Source organism: Chamaea fasciata, unplaced genomic scaffold (genome assembly GCF_029207755.1).
Source record: "Chamaea fasciata isolate MVZ Bird 193981 ecotype frontalis unplaced genomic scaffold, bChaFas1.0.hap1 SCAF_8, whole genome shotgun sequence".
NCBI classification, from domain to species: Eukaryota; Metazoa; Chordata; class Aves; order Passeriformes; family Sylviidae; genus Chamaea; species Chamaea fasciata.
In genome coordinates, this window is record NW_027094093.1 from 25,924,182 (window position 1) to 25,940,418 (window position 16,237).

The 16,237-nt window shown below is 40.4% G+C and overlaps 1 protein-coding gene across 1 annotated transcript in view; it reads right to left on the reverse strand.

Moving 5' to 3' along the window:
- CNTNAP5 (contactin associated protein family member 5) overlaps positions 1-16,237 on the reverse strand; it is a 268,431-nt gene that overhangs the window by 69,153 nt on the left and 183,041 nt on the right. The window contains exon 13 of the mRNA XM_066190217.1: positions 10,724-10,924. Coding sequence (XP_066046314.1) covers positions 10,724-10,924 — 201 coding nt within the window. The remainder of the gene's footprint in view (positions 1-10,723; positions 10,925-16,237) is intronic.

The following is a 16,237-nucleotide window of genomic DNA, read 5'->3' on the forward strand; positions in this document are numbered from 1 at the left end:
ATGCCTTGGAAAATTTCTGCAAAGACAAAAATCTCAGTATCACTCTCCATATTGATATAAAAAGAAAGAATAATGAAAATCATCAAAGTGAAGCTGAAATTCCAGTAGAACAGGAGTGAAATATCTGATATTTATAATTTTCCATCGGCCAGAAAAAAAAATAAAAACAGCCAAGGGAAGTGTTGCTCCAAGCAAGATTACCTGCAACTGGCCTGGCTGCTAGATCATATTTCACATCGGTCGAGTGCCTTCCATTGTGTAACCACAGTTGTGTACTGCACATTGATGGGTCCTGTCGCTATAATATGGTTATGTTTACCCATTAGTTTCTGCTTTTGTGCCACAACCCAGCAACTGTGACACTACAATTGTTCTAATGGTCTGTTTCACTTTGTTCATTTACCTATTAATTTTGCCAATGGCATATTTCACGGAACATAAATTTCATCCTCTGAAAACACGACAACCTGTAGTACAATATGGTCAGACAGATTCTGGAGCTTTGTATGGAAGTAAAATGAACTATCCAGGGTGGCGTTTTGGAAAGAACATACCTCCCTCTGGAGGCATCATGTGTATCAAAGGTGATTACTTCAGCACTAACAGGATATAATTATTCACTCAGTAAAACTCTGCCTCTATTAAGTAGGTACTTCTAATGTTTTGCAGACTGACTAGTGGCCCTAGAATGTCTCACAGAGATAGTAAACAAAATGCAACACAATCTCTTTGTCTGAATCCAGAACATAGTGTGCACTGGGAAGGAAGTGACCCAGAAAGCTGCCTCTGCTTTGGACAGGGAGGCTCTAGGAAACAGGACCCCAAATCAGGACTTAAAAAATGCTCATTATAGGAGAATTTTTCCCAGTTCGATGGCAGATATTAGAGTGGCAAAACAAATGAATCAAACTCACTTTGCATGTCCAGAGAAAAAGTCAAAGGAGCTGAAACAGAGCCCACTTTAAAAGACAGCTTCTCCTAGAATCCCATCCTCTGTTCCCTTAGCATTCAGTCATGCAGATTTCTCTCTGAAAAACAGCCCCTAAACTTCTGCCACACCTCAAAGGAGTTTCATGTGGATAAAATCTGAGACTTTGAAATCACGGTGACAAAAGGGAGGCAAACAAATGCTAATGTACAGAAAGCCTTTAGCTCAAAGGAGGAAAGAGTAACCGGCACTGCTTTGTCTTGTACCAGGCCTGACAATATCCTTGTGGCCCAAAAATGAATTACAGCCAAATTCCGCTCTACTTTTTCCTCCTAAAAGAAGGAAAGTAGATTTACATATACCTACATAAATATAAAAACACATACTTTCCCAAAAAGAGAGGCCTCTATCTGTATGAATACATAACTTTATGGACTCTACTGATCATTTGAATCATCAGATGAAGGGAACATTAGTATTTAAAACAAACATATCATGAAATTGATGCTACCCTTTTTTCAGAACCACTTTTCAGATCTTTGCTCATTTTTTGAGCCCATCACAGGCTTGAAGTCATCAGTAAAACAAACCTGTCAGACCTGAACTAGGTTCAGTAACACAGAATTGAGGAAAAGAACAGCCAGGAACTGTTATCTTTTCCTTCCCACCAACAAATGTTACTATGAACATTTTGATCTCATTGAATGAAACAGCCTGAACAAAACTGGTTGCAGTCTAAACTACTGGGAGTACTTTTCATGTGCTATTAATGTTAATATACTGAAATCATTACATGTTATGAATTAGACATGTCACTTCAAACTTTTTGGGGAAATGGAAAATTTAAGGAAAGAGGGACATGGAACTAAGCATCCTGGATGAACAAAAAGTCAGCACATGAAGACAGGGACTGAATCTAGCACAATAGCAAAGGTCCAAAGATCTATGAAAGAACAGTGGGTAGTGATGAAGTTCAGTTGAGTTTAGGATGAATGTTCGGTTTGAGCTTTTGTTCCTACAAGGGCAAGGCACAAGAGGTACCTACAGAAAGCTCACACTTGGAGTGAAAGACATCAGAGGTGTTCAGCTGAGAGGAAACACTTGTATGGCTCTTTTTTATGGCTACAAGAACTTGGCCATTGGTTTTAGAGGGGTGCATTTAAATCAATCTAATGGTCCACTTGAGTTTCAAGCAAAATTGGTGTCAGTTGCAGCGTGATGCCCCAATTTTCTTCTCTACTAAACAAGAAAGCAACCTTTAGAGAAGTGCATAGATTAATTGGTTAACCTTTCTAAATGTTAATTAAAAAAAAAAAAAAGAAAGAAAACAACAAAAAAAACTTTTCTTGTGGGGCTTCTGAATTCTGCTTGAGAGTAAAGGAAGAAGGCTCTTGATGTTGTTTTGAGTCCTGGACAGCTCAAGTGGGAATACACGCCTTGGCTAAACCAGTCTGAGTCTTTCTCTTGTCAAAAGGACTTGGAAAAGATTCAGGCTCAAAAGCTTTTTCATTTTTGTTCTCAATCTTTTGGGCCAAGCAGATAACAAAAAAGCTTCTCTAAAGAAGGTTTTAAAGGGGTTATTTTCTTTCAGGTCACCACATCTTTCTAGCTACTTGTCAAGTCTCAGTCAGATCTGCTCCTCTCCAGATCAGTCCAGGTTGGGGGGATGTAAACAATTCTAAATTGCTTTTAGGTGCTTCTTGTGAGTGGAAGAAGTACACAACTTTTTTTCCCCAGTGTCTGGAGACATTTTCTGAAAGTCTGCTTGCTTATCCTCTACATTTTGGGGTGTTCTTTTTACAAAAGGAAGTACGAGACACTTAGAAGAGCTACTTTTCTGCCCCTCTTAGCACCAGATAGCTCATGTAAGAGTATTTACTTCAGTGTTTTGCTTAGGGAACATTTTTTGTTCCCTTGCTGTTTGAACACCAAGCAATGTCAAAATGCCGCCTTCAGCTGATTCTCATAGATTCTTTTCTCCTGTCTCTGCGTTCACACTTTCAAACAGAAAAATAAATTTTCCACAGGCTACTTTCAAACTGCAGCGGGGGTAAAATTCCTGGTCTTCAGATTTACAAGCAATGAATCTGAGCACTAACCTAATTATTCAGAGCAAAAACCTGTCTTTTTTTACCATACAGTTGCGTTTTCTTTTCTCCCAATTACTTACCTGATTAAGCTATGCTATTGATGTTTTTGTGTATAGCTTCCTAACACCTCTGTTTTCCCACACTGGTCAAACCAATTCAAACAAAATCTAAGCACAGGGGTTCCCTCCCATCTTATTTTCAGCCGGTGCCTTGCTATGCACCTACTTTCTTCCCCAGGTCCAAAACAGTAGTCAAATGAACCCAAAACACACACAAAACTGCGAGACTACAGCCACAAATGCTTTTTTATCCTCAAAAATAATGTAAATATCAATGAAAATTACTATTGCCATTTACTATTGCCACTCATGTGGCATCTCAGTAGAAGAGGTTAGATGAGAACTCTTCCACTGCTATGATTTTCATCTTCTGCTCTGCAAAATCAGAAAACATCACTCTCTGCACTGGCCCAAATTTGACAGACAAATTAGTTTAATGTCAGTAAGACAATCTCAGTCTAATGGAGCTCAAGATGTTTAAAATAGGACAGCCAAAAGAAGCAGACAAATGGAAATGTGATGAGAACACACTCCCTGCTGTGGCCCTAATGAGGGAGAAGACACACTTTTCTGCTCAAGCAGCAGTCCTGCTTTCTTCCATGAATGGAGAACAGGTTCCTGTCATAGTTAATGACCTACTAATATAACAAACCATGGATTAGCTGTTTGTTTGTTATCACCATTATTTATTTATTGCTAACAATATGCTAAATCCTGAAAATTAAAAAAAAAAAAAGAGGCTATTAATGGTCATGATTAAGGAAATGTTGCCTGGAATAGCTTCAAAGAATTCTGTCCTTCCCTTCTTCAAACTGTGTGTATGAATAGTTTGTACTACTGGGTCTCTCAAGACAGAGGTATCATTAAGATGTGTTTGGTTCTGGCACACAAGTGTGCCTCATAAAACTATCCATTCCCAAACTCTTATTTGGACTGCAGAATCCCCTGAACTCAACGTTTTGGCATTACTGAGCTATGAGCATTTACACAGTCCCACAGGTTTCACAGGTTGAACAAAAGATATCACTGACTTTACTCCAAGCCAGAAGTTCTTTGGGATCAAAAGTCCCAAACCAACAGATTGCAGAGGTCAAGTAAATATCTTGCAGCATCAGTTCACAGCACTGACCTCCATAATAGTGCATGTAATGACTTCCAGATTCCAGGCTCAAAATCTGTTGTCTAGATTTACCTGTCCTATGTACCTGTATTAATTCCCCTGGTTAAGCTTCCTGTATACTGAAAAAGTTAATTTCCTCATCAGTAAAACACAGTAGATCTTTTTAGTTTGGAGTGCAAACATGTTTTCTATGTAAACTGTGAAAGGTCTCAAATGAAATGAAATTTGATAAAATAAAATAAAATAAAATAAAAATATAATTGCAAAATTGCTCCTTAGACTTACAAAAACAAATTCATTCAAGGAAGGAAAGGAAAAGGAAACACACAACAAAAAAGCAACAGAAAAATCCTGTGACAGCAGAAGTATGAAGGATGTACTTGATAGAAGCAAACAGGAGTTAACCATAGAAGCTCTTCTCACGACTCCATCAGTCCTCACTTTGAGAACTATTTTTTTAAATTCACCTGACACATTGTGTCTAAAGCAAACACAGATAATGGTGCTCCAGTGTTCACTGGAGCTATCCCAGGAGATTCCTGCTCTGCTGGTGTCACTGCAGAATTATGTCACGCAGCATTATAAGCCTGCCCTCTCCTGCAGTGGTTTTCAAGGAGCATGCTTTCCGTTCACTGCATTAGAAGACATCCAGTGTCTGGCTGAGCTAGGATTTATTCCCGTGTTTTTTCCATTATTTAGCCTCTTGGCTGCATTTTGATCTCAGAAAAACACAACAAAACTGAATGAAGAGTAATGGCAGCAAATATCTGCCATTCCTTGGCAGCTCTAGTACACTGTGCCTCCCTGCCAGCCACAGAGGATAGTATAGGGCAAAGGGAGTAAAGGGTCAGAAACTGGGATAGTGATATTTCCACTGCTCACAGGTGTGTGCAGGCTCCATGCCAAGTTACCTCTACCACACCACAGGTTTTGTATTCTGCTTAGACCCCCTGCATTTTAAACAGCCGCACACAAAAACCAACGTAGCATCTTTAAAAATGGCCTCCAAATCCCTCCCTACAAATAAAGGGGGTGCATTGCATTACTGTGGTGAACTCTGATCCAAAGTCTCCAAATACAGCACAAATTGTCTGAAGTTGTGCTTGTGAGAAGCTGTCAATGCCACTTTGGGGGGAGAGACAGGGTATGGTGATGGAAACACAGATAGCAAGTCAATCATTCTCAAAAAAGGGATCCTAATTGCCCAAGAATAATCACAGCACACAATCCACATCTGCCACCTATCCACCACTCCTTCAACACAAGCCACTTTTTGAGGGCAGACTGCCCTGTTCTATGCTATTTTGTGCAATGAAAAACAGTCTCCTGGTAATGCAATAACAATTTAAAGTTACTTTGTACAAGAACAAATAGTCCCCTGGTAGTGCATTAACAACTGAAAGTACTGAAATGATAAACTGGAAATTATATTTATAAGGCATAAAATGCTAGTGAACAAAACCCTATTGGTAAATGATTGCTTGTTATGGGTCATTTTATATCACCTCCTGATACATCTATGTAAAATACTCCATCAGAACCCAGGCTTCAAACTCCTTTCTTCAAAAAGGTTAACGCTAAAATGCTGAAACCTTGCTGCAAACTGTGCCTCAAAAAACTTTGGGCACAGGTGAAAAAATACTAGTTAGTGAAAGTCCTAGATGAGCAACTAAAAGCACTATAAAATCTCTGGATGAGCACAAAACTGTGTTTCACTGCATCCTGTAATATAAGAACTCAGTGCACTGAGAAAACAGTAGTTAAAAACACATTAAAAAAATGCAGTTCTGTAAAACAGCAAGTGGGAATCTCCTGAAACTTGCTTTCCTAGGAGGCTGCAGGGCAGGCAGCCTAATAAAGTTCAAAAAGTGATTAGACAAGTTTATGAAGAACAGATCCATAGTGGATACTAAAAGGGATTGGCAGTAGCACAAACGCTAATGCCCTTATTAGAGCAGCTGTGGCTGATGGAGACATATTGAGGGACATGGTAAAGACATCAACTTGTGTACTCACATTAAGCTGCATCTCCCCAGAAGCCACTACTGAAGCCAGGGCCCTGAAGGGCATCTCTTAGCACCTTATGCCCTCACATCACTGGCCTCATCTGGAGCTAGGGGGGAAGCCTGCACAGACAAAGCTCTAGCAACATACAGGGCATAGATGAAGAAAAAAAAAAAAGTTGACCTGCCTCAGCAATGGAATTAAGTCTAAACTAAGGAATGTGTTCCCGCTGTGAGGGAGCACTACATCTTTCCCTCCAATAGTTACAAAATGCAAATGCAGTGGCTCACCAGTGAGGGCAACCAGCTGCCTGACATAATGGGTCACAGACTGTGGGACAGCACCTGGTGCAGCTTGGCACTGAGATATGGGACTAGTTGGGAGCCAAAGAGGAGAGGAGGCGGAAACCTGGGCACATGTCATGTAATAGTGGGACTTGACAGACCATAATTTCAGGGAAGAGGTGTGTAGTTTAGGATGGATGTAGTTTAGGGTCAATGTTTGAAATCAAAGCTTAAGGTGACATGGTCTAGGAATTCGACTGGAAAAAGAAAAATAAGGAAGAAATCAGGAAAAACCCACCACCTACAGACATTCCTATTTCTTTGATTTTGCTCTTGGACTGATCTTTTATCAGTCCCTGCCTACACAAATGTGCTATGAACTTGACAGACTGTCAGGCAAGTATTGTAAAGCAAGCTATGCTGCCACTGATACAGCCGTCACTACGCTAAGTCCTTGATAAGGTGGATGTGAGGAAGCTTCTCGAGTGACAAGCATTTGAGCCCACCCACTGCTTCTAGAAAACTGAGCAAATTCAGTCAAGGGCTGGGGGTCTGTTCAGTTAGTGTTTTCATACCTTCAGACACCTTGTATGTTAACAGTTTAATTAAACATGCATCTACACACATGTGCCTATCCTTGTACACATGCTCTTTCCTTAGGAATTACCTGAGATGCTCCATGAATTAAGGAAATCAAGGCCCTGGCAGGCTATGTTTCTTTTCATATTCTCAGAATACATAGAGCACGTTTAGAGGTAATTCAACCTCTCGGCCCACCCCAGTCCTTTCCTGCTCGCTTGACTTGGCCTCTACTTGTAAGGAGAAGTCTGCAATGGTTTCCTAAGAGTGTGGATTACTTTCCTAATTAATGCCAACTGTGTTTGCTCTGGTTAAGTGAGTGTTTCTCCAACAGGCCTGTGAAAGTCACAGGAGACTTGTGATTTCTGGTCACACAAGTTTCCTTTGCCACCTTCTTTAGAAAGCCAGCTATGCCTTGATGAGCAGACATCTATTGTGGTGTTCACAAACCTCCTGAAAATCTGTCTGATGTCAGAGATGTACAAAACTACATTTCAGGGCAATTTAATCTTTGCTTTCACAGACACGCTTGCAGCTAAGCTGTAGTATGACAGGGAGAGCCAATAAGGCTGTTCCAGACAGCAGGAGGTGGAGATGAGTAAACTCCTTTGCCAACTGCCAGATTGCACGTCTGACACACTGCAGATGTAAATCCAAGAAACTCAACGGGGACACTACGCTCAGTCACACCCGCTGAGGATGTGCCTGTGTCTTCAGGGCAGGAGGGAGCAGCAAAAGAAGAAATTCCTTGATATGAACTGGAACAATTTTATGCAAGCCAGGAGCCTCCCTGAGCTTCTCTCTGAGGCAGCCCAGAATGCCTTGCTTGTCCCATTTGCCCCATGTCAAAGCTGTAAAAGCCAAAATTGCTATGTAACAGCATACATCTTTGCACTATTATGTATAATGAAAGAAATGTTTTTATTGCTTCTCTGTGAAACATGATGGTATTTAGATCCTGAAGACAACGATTTGGTGTATTGGTGCTACCACCTGTAATATCCTAATCACGTGTTCCATCTCTTTTTGGGGGAGAAAAAAAAAAAAAAAAAAAAAAAAAAAAAAAAAGGATCCCAGAATGAGCATAAGCTCAGAAATAGATTGCATTTCTTGCAGGAAGAGGAACTTTTATAACTTTACCAAGATTAGATATACCTCTGGGAGATGCCCTTCCATCAGGCATTCACCACTGGTAATGACTGGAGACATTCAGCAAGCTGGATTAGGTCACGTAACATTTCCTGCTGGCCTACGGAGACAGTAGTGTCATTAATACATGGGCATTGCATATTGAATTCTACAGTCAGATCTGAAGTGTTGCTCATTAACAGCAATTACACATTAGGGTACCCTGGCCACACAGAGGGAACACAGTGCTTCAGGCATCCAGAAGTCTAGGTCAAACGAAGAAACAAAACCCAAGAGTTTTGATCTTTGTTCTGTTGCTCTGGCCCCAAATCTGGCAAAAACAACACAGGCGAGAACCTCTGCAGCAAGCCCAGCAGAATACCCTAAGGTCACTCACACTTGTAGCTTATCTTCAAGTTTAGGAATGGAAATTCCTTAAATCGTGGAACTTCAAGACACCTATAATGTTCAGCCCTACTTGGTCCCTAGGTTCCTCTGTAATACAACAGCATTTCACTACAAAATAAATACCAATGAATAGAGCTTGGGGGAAATAATGTTTTTCTACAAAAATACTTAATATTCAGTTAAGAACAAATTACCCTTATCTTGTCATATCAAGAAATGAAATGCTATTTTTGAGCATGTTTCACATCTTGCCAAATTTAAAGCTGTAGACTACTGAGAAAGCTCAGGATTAAAAAAAAAAACAAAAAAAAGGAAAATTCAAAAGTGTAATTAAAAAGCAAACAAAAGGAAGAAAAAAAGAGGGAAAAATGATGGTGTCTACCACATGCACAGCACTAGATTGCAATTTTATATTTTTTTTTCTCAGCTGGAGCTACGGTATAGACTAAAGTTGTGCAATTCTTGCATGGTCAGCTGTCAGGACCACAGTGGCACTGCAGCAGCTTCAAGAGCACAAGCCAGACTACTGGACACCATCCTCACACCTTTTCCCTTAAGGAATCAGCCATGGCTCTGGCCCTGGACAAGTGGAGAAATGAGCTGCCTGACAGGTGCCTTCTTAGCCAGTCTGCCTGTTGTTTGACAGCTTTAGCCTTGAAGATGCACAGTTTACACACTGTCAATTTATACAAGATTACCTTTACTTTTTTTTCTTCAAAAGTTTTGTTTCTCAGGAAGTGCCCCCAGCTTTAGAAAGGCCCCATATACACAAGAGGCTTCTCAAAACCTATTCACAGTGTACATTCTTGCAAACACATGATCAAGTGCCTAACAGAAATGTGCAAAAATAAACACATTCAGACCTGCTCTAATATTACGGCATTCATCCTTAAAACAACATTTTGGAAATAGCCTCTGTGGGGTTTTATCTTTATGCCATATCAAGTGTGGTATAGGATACAGAAGCCATCAACACTGAAAGTACTTGTAAGACATCAATTCCACTTTATTATGAGCAGTTATGCCGACATTTTGTTTTCCCTTTGTTCTCTACCCTGGATGCTGATATTAACATTTCATTCTTTAAAAAAAAATTAGCAATACAAGCAACTCTTGGCTGGTAAATCTGATGACAACAAAAGACAATAATTCACAGCTTTTAAAAATAAACTGACTGTAAGGCATCTGAATACTGGATCCATAAACATTCAGTGTTATAATAACTTTTCTGGAACCAGGAGGGTTTTGACACATCTCATTAGGCAATGTGGTTTTAAGACAATAGGAACTCCCACTGCAAGCTCCCCTTAAGGCTTTCCATGGTCTGTCTTCAAAACTACCAACAAATATACAAGTTGCTAATAATCAAATAATCACCAGGACAATACAGACCTTACAAGCAACAGAGGAGACTTTGATGACATTCAGAAGTCTGCCCTTAATGTCATTCATCTCACCACATAAACAAACATACAATCCTGACATCAAGACAGAGTTGACTAGAAGCCAGACATCCTGAGTAGCCACTGGAAATTTGGTATTGCAAAGAAACACAAACTGGTGAGACTCTCTGCTTTTTCTTCTGTTACATTGAGCCACGGGAAAAAATGTATTCCATTTCAAGGGGATAGTTAGTTTTGCCCCAGAAACTGTACGACCAAGCACTTTGAACATCATATTCAGGGCTGTGGGACTCAGAAGATGTTACACTCTTCCCCTACATTAACATTATGAGTCTGGAGAAATCTGGATGTTTTTTATCTTTAATATACAGGCAAAAACTGTAAATGAATAAACACATCTATTTGCCACCAGCTAAATACACTTTTTGTGGTTTCTAGGTAGCACTTTCCAGTGCAGAAATTTTCAGAGTCTGGGCATGCATGAACTTAGAGAGTGAAAACTCCCCTGTGAAGCTCAGACCCTCCTGCACCAGGGAACAGGCACTGCACAGTAGAATCCAAAATTTTAAAAGCTTTTTCACTCTATTCCATGTTGCCACTATTAATTTGGGGTTTTTATTGGTTTGGGTATTTTTTTTTCTCTTCAGCTGCCGTGTGACCTGCACCTGCTGTACAATCAATAGTAGTTAAGAAGGAAAGATGTGGGAGGGTGGCACTTACTCGGGGTGTTGAGGAGCCGTGACTTTTTGCAGTGGTAGGCTGCCTCCTGCTCGCAGTACTCAGCACTGTTTATCACAGCCTCCAGCTGCTCTGCACTGCTGTTGTAGTTGAAGGACATGGTGTAGGGCTTCTCTGGACCAGCTCCCTGCACTCTGGTCAGTCCTGTGCTGTTGTGCTGCACTGCAGTCCAGATCTTATCTTCTGTTAAACGAAAAACGATTGAACGGGAGGTTAACAGCAAAACATTTCCAACAAGCAGGGAACAAAAAACACAACTGAAATCTAACATTTTACTGCAGTGGACAGAGAATCAGCAGGACCCCAGGCTCCAAAGTGGGCACTTCATTATGAACATCAATTGGTCTGTCTTCATTAAAGGTCAGTGTGCCCTACAAAGATGTTTCTCCCTGAACCAGCTCAAGCAGACACTACACTACCTGCTGAGCAAGAGTGAAACTAGAAGCTTCCTGGGAAGCACAGGCAACCTTCAGCTTTTTCTGTTACCAGGTATCTGCATAAAATTAGATACCTTTCAACTGGATTTGTCCCTGAGAGAAAACATAGAGTAATGTGGCTTATGGGGGTAACATTCACCTTTTGGCTGAGAGCACAGCCCATGCTGTTGTAACAACAAAGGGAAGCAGAGAACTGCAGCTGATGAGCTTGCACAAACTCACCATGAGCAGAAAGCACAATCTCTTGCCAGAAAGTTAAACTGAGAGTATGTTCTTACCACCCAGCTGGAAGTCAGATCATTCAGTTCTCAGATTTTTCTGCATATAAGTTGAGTGATGCCCTACTTGGATGATGGTACAGAACGCCATATGACTTGGCATCTGTAGTTAACTCTAAATATTGATGCTTTTTCCATGCTGGGGAGCACATTCTCATTTCCTTCATTGCATTTACTGGCAGAGCAAGGGATTGTGTAGGTGGCAGAAAGCAGAATCTAGGCTTAAGCACAACCTGCACCCTACAACCCAGCTCACAATCAGCATTGAAGTTGGCATAATGAGAACATCACACTTAGGAGCAATTAGCTTCCAGGGAGGCTTTTTCCCAGTTGGTTCTGGTATAGCAATGGGCAAGGTAGAAAGGACAATCTAAATGGCCAATTTGCTGAGCTGACACAGAGTTAAAGACAAACTCTTCAGTGAGAATTCACATGGCTGAGCCCTGCACATGTCCAACACTATTAGTAAGAGTGTCAAGTCACATCCAGAAAATTTCCTCTTTATCAAAGACTCTGCTTGCCTAGGGAGAATACAAGTTACTGACAGGGCAAAAAATTTCAGGCAGCAATTTTCAATCATTTGATGAGAAGGAGATTTCGATCTCACTTGCAGAAACACGCAGACAGTTACAGAGGAAGAAGTGAGATCTAGGCAATAGATTTCTATTTTGTTATTTATGCTTCATCAGGGAAACCCTAGATAGCAATGACTCATTTATTTTCTAAGCTGATCTTAAAAACTGTGCATTTAAAGATTTGGATGGCGTTACCACATTCCCTGGCCTGAGTTCTCAGGCAGAGCCTGAGCTTTCCAGTAACTCCCTAATGCACTGGCATGATGAGCCCAATAGCTCTGTGGACACTACAACGCATTGCAGTCAAAATATTTTTCACTGAGCTACAAATATCCCCCAGATTACTTCAACAGAATGCTAATAGGTGTATAAAAATCCTAAATGGACTATCTGTGCAAAGACACTTAGATGATTTAATGGATTGTCATTATGGAAGCATTCAAATGAAAGGCAAGTAAGAACAACCATCTGGAGACTGTCTAAAGAGGTCTGTTCCAAGACCTGGCTGCTAGTCACAGAGAAATTAACTTGCATTAACTGTAAGGACAGTTAACACACAGCAAACCACACATTCACTCACAACTCTCTCATCATTTCTGTGATGGCAAACAGAAAGTTTGCTCGTAGGTCTGCAATTCTGTGGTTCTTACTGACTTCAGGGAGCTGCTTGTGGACCCTCGGAGTTGGAGCTCAAAGAAACATTGCTGCAATGTGTGATACACAAAAGACAGAGTAAAATGATAAGAAATACTACAAATTTATTGCTTGAAATGCTTGTCCCAGTGGTTGTAATCACAGTGAACACTGTTGCACAATACCCTGCAGAGTCCTGCACTTATATTGCTTCCAACACAATATACCTCAATGACTTCGTAACAGACATCTTGTACATCTCAAAGTAGCAATCCTTATCAGCCAGTCCCTCTGTTTGCTTTTGCTCTCTCAAGGCAATATTGACAAGGACAGAGTGGATTTTTCAGAAGCAGTTGAGGGTGAGTTAACTTTCCTCTCACAAAAGCTGACAGAAGTTTAACTTCTACCTTAACTGAAATATCTACTAAAAAGACCAACATCAAGTTGCTGATAATGTGAGACATAAAACCAGGAGATGATAGAATAAACTGGTTGCTGAAATTCCAGGTGGGCTGCCAAAAGCACCTCCCTACTGAGAGTTCTGAACATAATTTTAAGAAAATACAATAAAATCCATGCTCACAATAGTGGCTACAGTGCTGCTCAGGAAGTAGAGCAGCCTAATGCTCTAGTTGTATAGTAGTTAACACTGCTGTACTTTCCAGGCTGTGCATCAAGAAAGGTGCCATGTGGGTACCTGAAAACGCAAAAGCACCAAGAGCTAGCAATTTAGAAGCAAAGAAGGATTACTAGGAAAAGCTAATTAAAAATAGCATAGCACAAAATGTCCTCCCAAAAAAGCTGTTGGAAATATAATTAATTGACATGTTTGAAATGAGGTTGGACAAGGTATCAGCAAACATACTGTAGGCAGCCAGCACTCATTAACAAGCATTGGACAGGCAGTATGACAGGTCTTCCTCTTATCTTCCTCTACCATTGTTTATCAATTTCCAGGAGTCTTGTTATCATTACGGCTGCACACAGCTCTCCTGAGATCTGAACTCTGACATTCTAGACCTGCTTTTCTCCACAGGATCATTTAGAAATAAGTTAACCTGTTTTCCATCCTCTAGTTTACAAAAGGAAAGGAAAAACAAATCAAGTTTCTTACTGTATTCAAAATAATTCCGATTTATAAAGTACATCAGAACAGAGTTAAGAAAGTTATAGCAGAAGAGAAGAATTCTGATGTTACATTTCACAGATTTCCTACTCTACACATGACTACTCTGTTAGGCTTAATACTTATACAGATCAAATCTATGCTTTAGTGGGCACTTCAAAGTTTCCCTCTGTGCTTCACCTTTGAAGTAAAGGTGACCATCAGTCCAGCTTCTCAAAAAAGATCTGTGTTTTTCTCGTTGATCTAGTGACAGGAAAGTCACAGCCACCAGCAAGCAAACCTCGGATCAAAAGGGCAGCTCAACACAACACAGATACAAAAGAGCTGGTGGCAACAAGGTGAGAAGAGGAAAAGGAGGAGAAATTTATTCCACCATTCCAGTCATGCTTTTTCCCACTTCCCAGGGGAAGAGTAAGTACTTCCATTTTAGAAAGCAGCACGTGAGTTGTGGAGGGGCAAGGGAATGCATACAAAGCCAAACACAACCTGCTACAAGAAAAAAGGATTACATTCACATCACAGTAAAAAACCCTCAAAAAAACCAAGTTCCTTCTTTCAAAAGGACACCCTTTTGTTCAAATGCAGCAGATAAGACTGAAAATTATTTAAATTTTAAATTACTTTGGACAGAGTAGAAGAGCCAACAGTGCTCCCTCCTGCATCTCCACTGGTTGAGAGAGAAGTTACTAAGAGCTGGAGGGCAGTAAATCCTTGAACCACTCCAAGACAATAGTAAGACCTTTGCATCTGCTTCCACGGATCAGAAAAGCACTCAAAAATAATCCCAGCATTTCTTCTGAAGACCATCACCTTTCAGATCAGCCTTTGGGGTTTGTTCAAACCCCAGTTTCTCCATCTCAAACTTGGCAACAATTAGGAAAAAATCATTCTGTTTTCTCAACTTCACTTGCACAAGTTTAGCTGGGGCTGCTTCCAAAATATCACTGCCTGCCACAGAATGAGGTCAAGGCATTCTACCCTCTCTACTCAACTGACAGGTCCTCTGAAGGTTCCTGACAGTGATCTGTGATCTGGCACTTCAGGCAGGTTCAGGACCCGTGTAAGACACATAGCTCCCTTCTGAACATGCCCACAGATCCCTCCAGCAAACACCACAGCAGCTGTCTGCACCTTGGATCTGTGTTTGGCATTTGCCTTTAGAGGCACACCTCCACACAACTAATGCTCACAGCTTTTGAAAATGGGGCTTCAAATACTTGTTCCTGTTTCACAATGCAAGGATTTTTATTTAATCTTCACTCTGATTTTTATTGAATCTTCGCTCTGTTTTGTTTACGTTTTTACACAATGACACTGTAACCACAGATGCAAACCGAGCTGAGTGCCTCTATGTCCTTCTAGTCACTTCCATGCCTGGAAACCATTAAGTTACATAGATAAAGTTCTCTTCTCATGTATTTCAACTATGAAGTTATCATTATATTTTTATATCTGTCCATACTACACATCTTTTTCCTGTTTACTCCATTTAATGAGCTCTCCTTGCGCTTGTGAATCTGCAATGAGAATTACAAAGCTGTTGTCTAGGCATAGGTTACTGTTTATTTTTGTCTTCTATTACTCCATTCTACTCTTTTATTACTTTCTCAGCTTGGTAAAATTTCAAACTAAACACAAGCTGGAAGTCATTCAAAACCAAGTAGGAGACTGCAGCCACATCTTCTATTGTATAATGTGGAATAGTTTAATGCAGCCTTGAAAAGCAGATTTCCTAAATGCTTGTTAAATTATTTCCATAATTCAAAGGTGACAATGCTTTAATTTCAGGGTAATGCTACAGCTTTATGACTTCACAGTTTTATTTAATGGTTCAATTCACTAGGATATTATGCTGTCTGCTTTTGGCCCTAGGAGATGCTTTTACAGCATGGGACTGCAATGCATTAAGCACATTTTAGACTCTCTGTTTAGCCTAGCCCATAGTTCTATCATCTTGCTGGAAACCTCCAAGTTGCTTTTGACGGCACACAAATTAAATTGTGGGAAATTAGAGCAGCTGGAAAACTGGCTTTCAATGAATTCTGTATTGTCTAATTCTCATTTTTATTCTTCAACTTGAAATATCCCTGTAGAGCACATTCCACCCATACAAACTGCATCATTCCTTTGTGATTTAGGAGGTTTTTCACAAAACAAGATTATTCAGACTGATTAAATTGCCAACAAGCCAAACATATGGTAAATGCTACATGAGAGAAAAAAATAACTCTCAGAGCTCATACAATGCATTTGCTTCATGGTGCTCCACACTGAATGCCAAATTTTATCCAGAATGCTATACCTATAACTAAAAGAACCACCACAAAAAGGACAAGACATTCCTTCTTAAACACTGCTCTGCTCTAAGCTGCAGTGGCAGGTGAACCCAGCTGCTCCCTGGGTTGCACTCCCTCCAAAGGATATTAAAACACCTATTTCTTTTCACA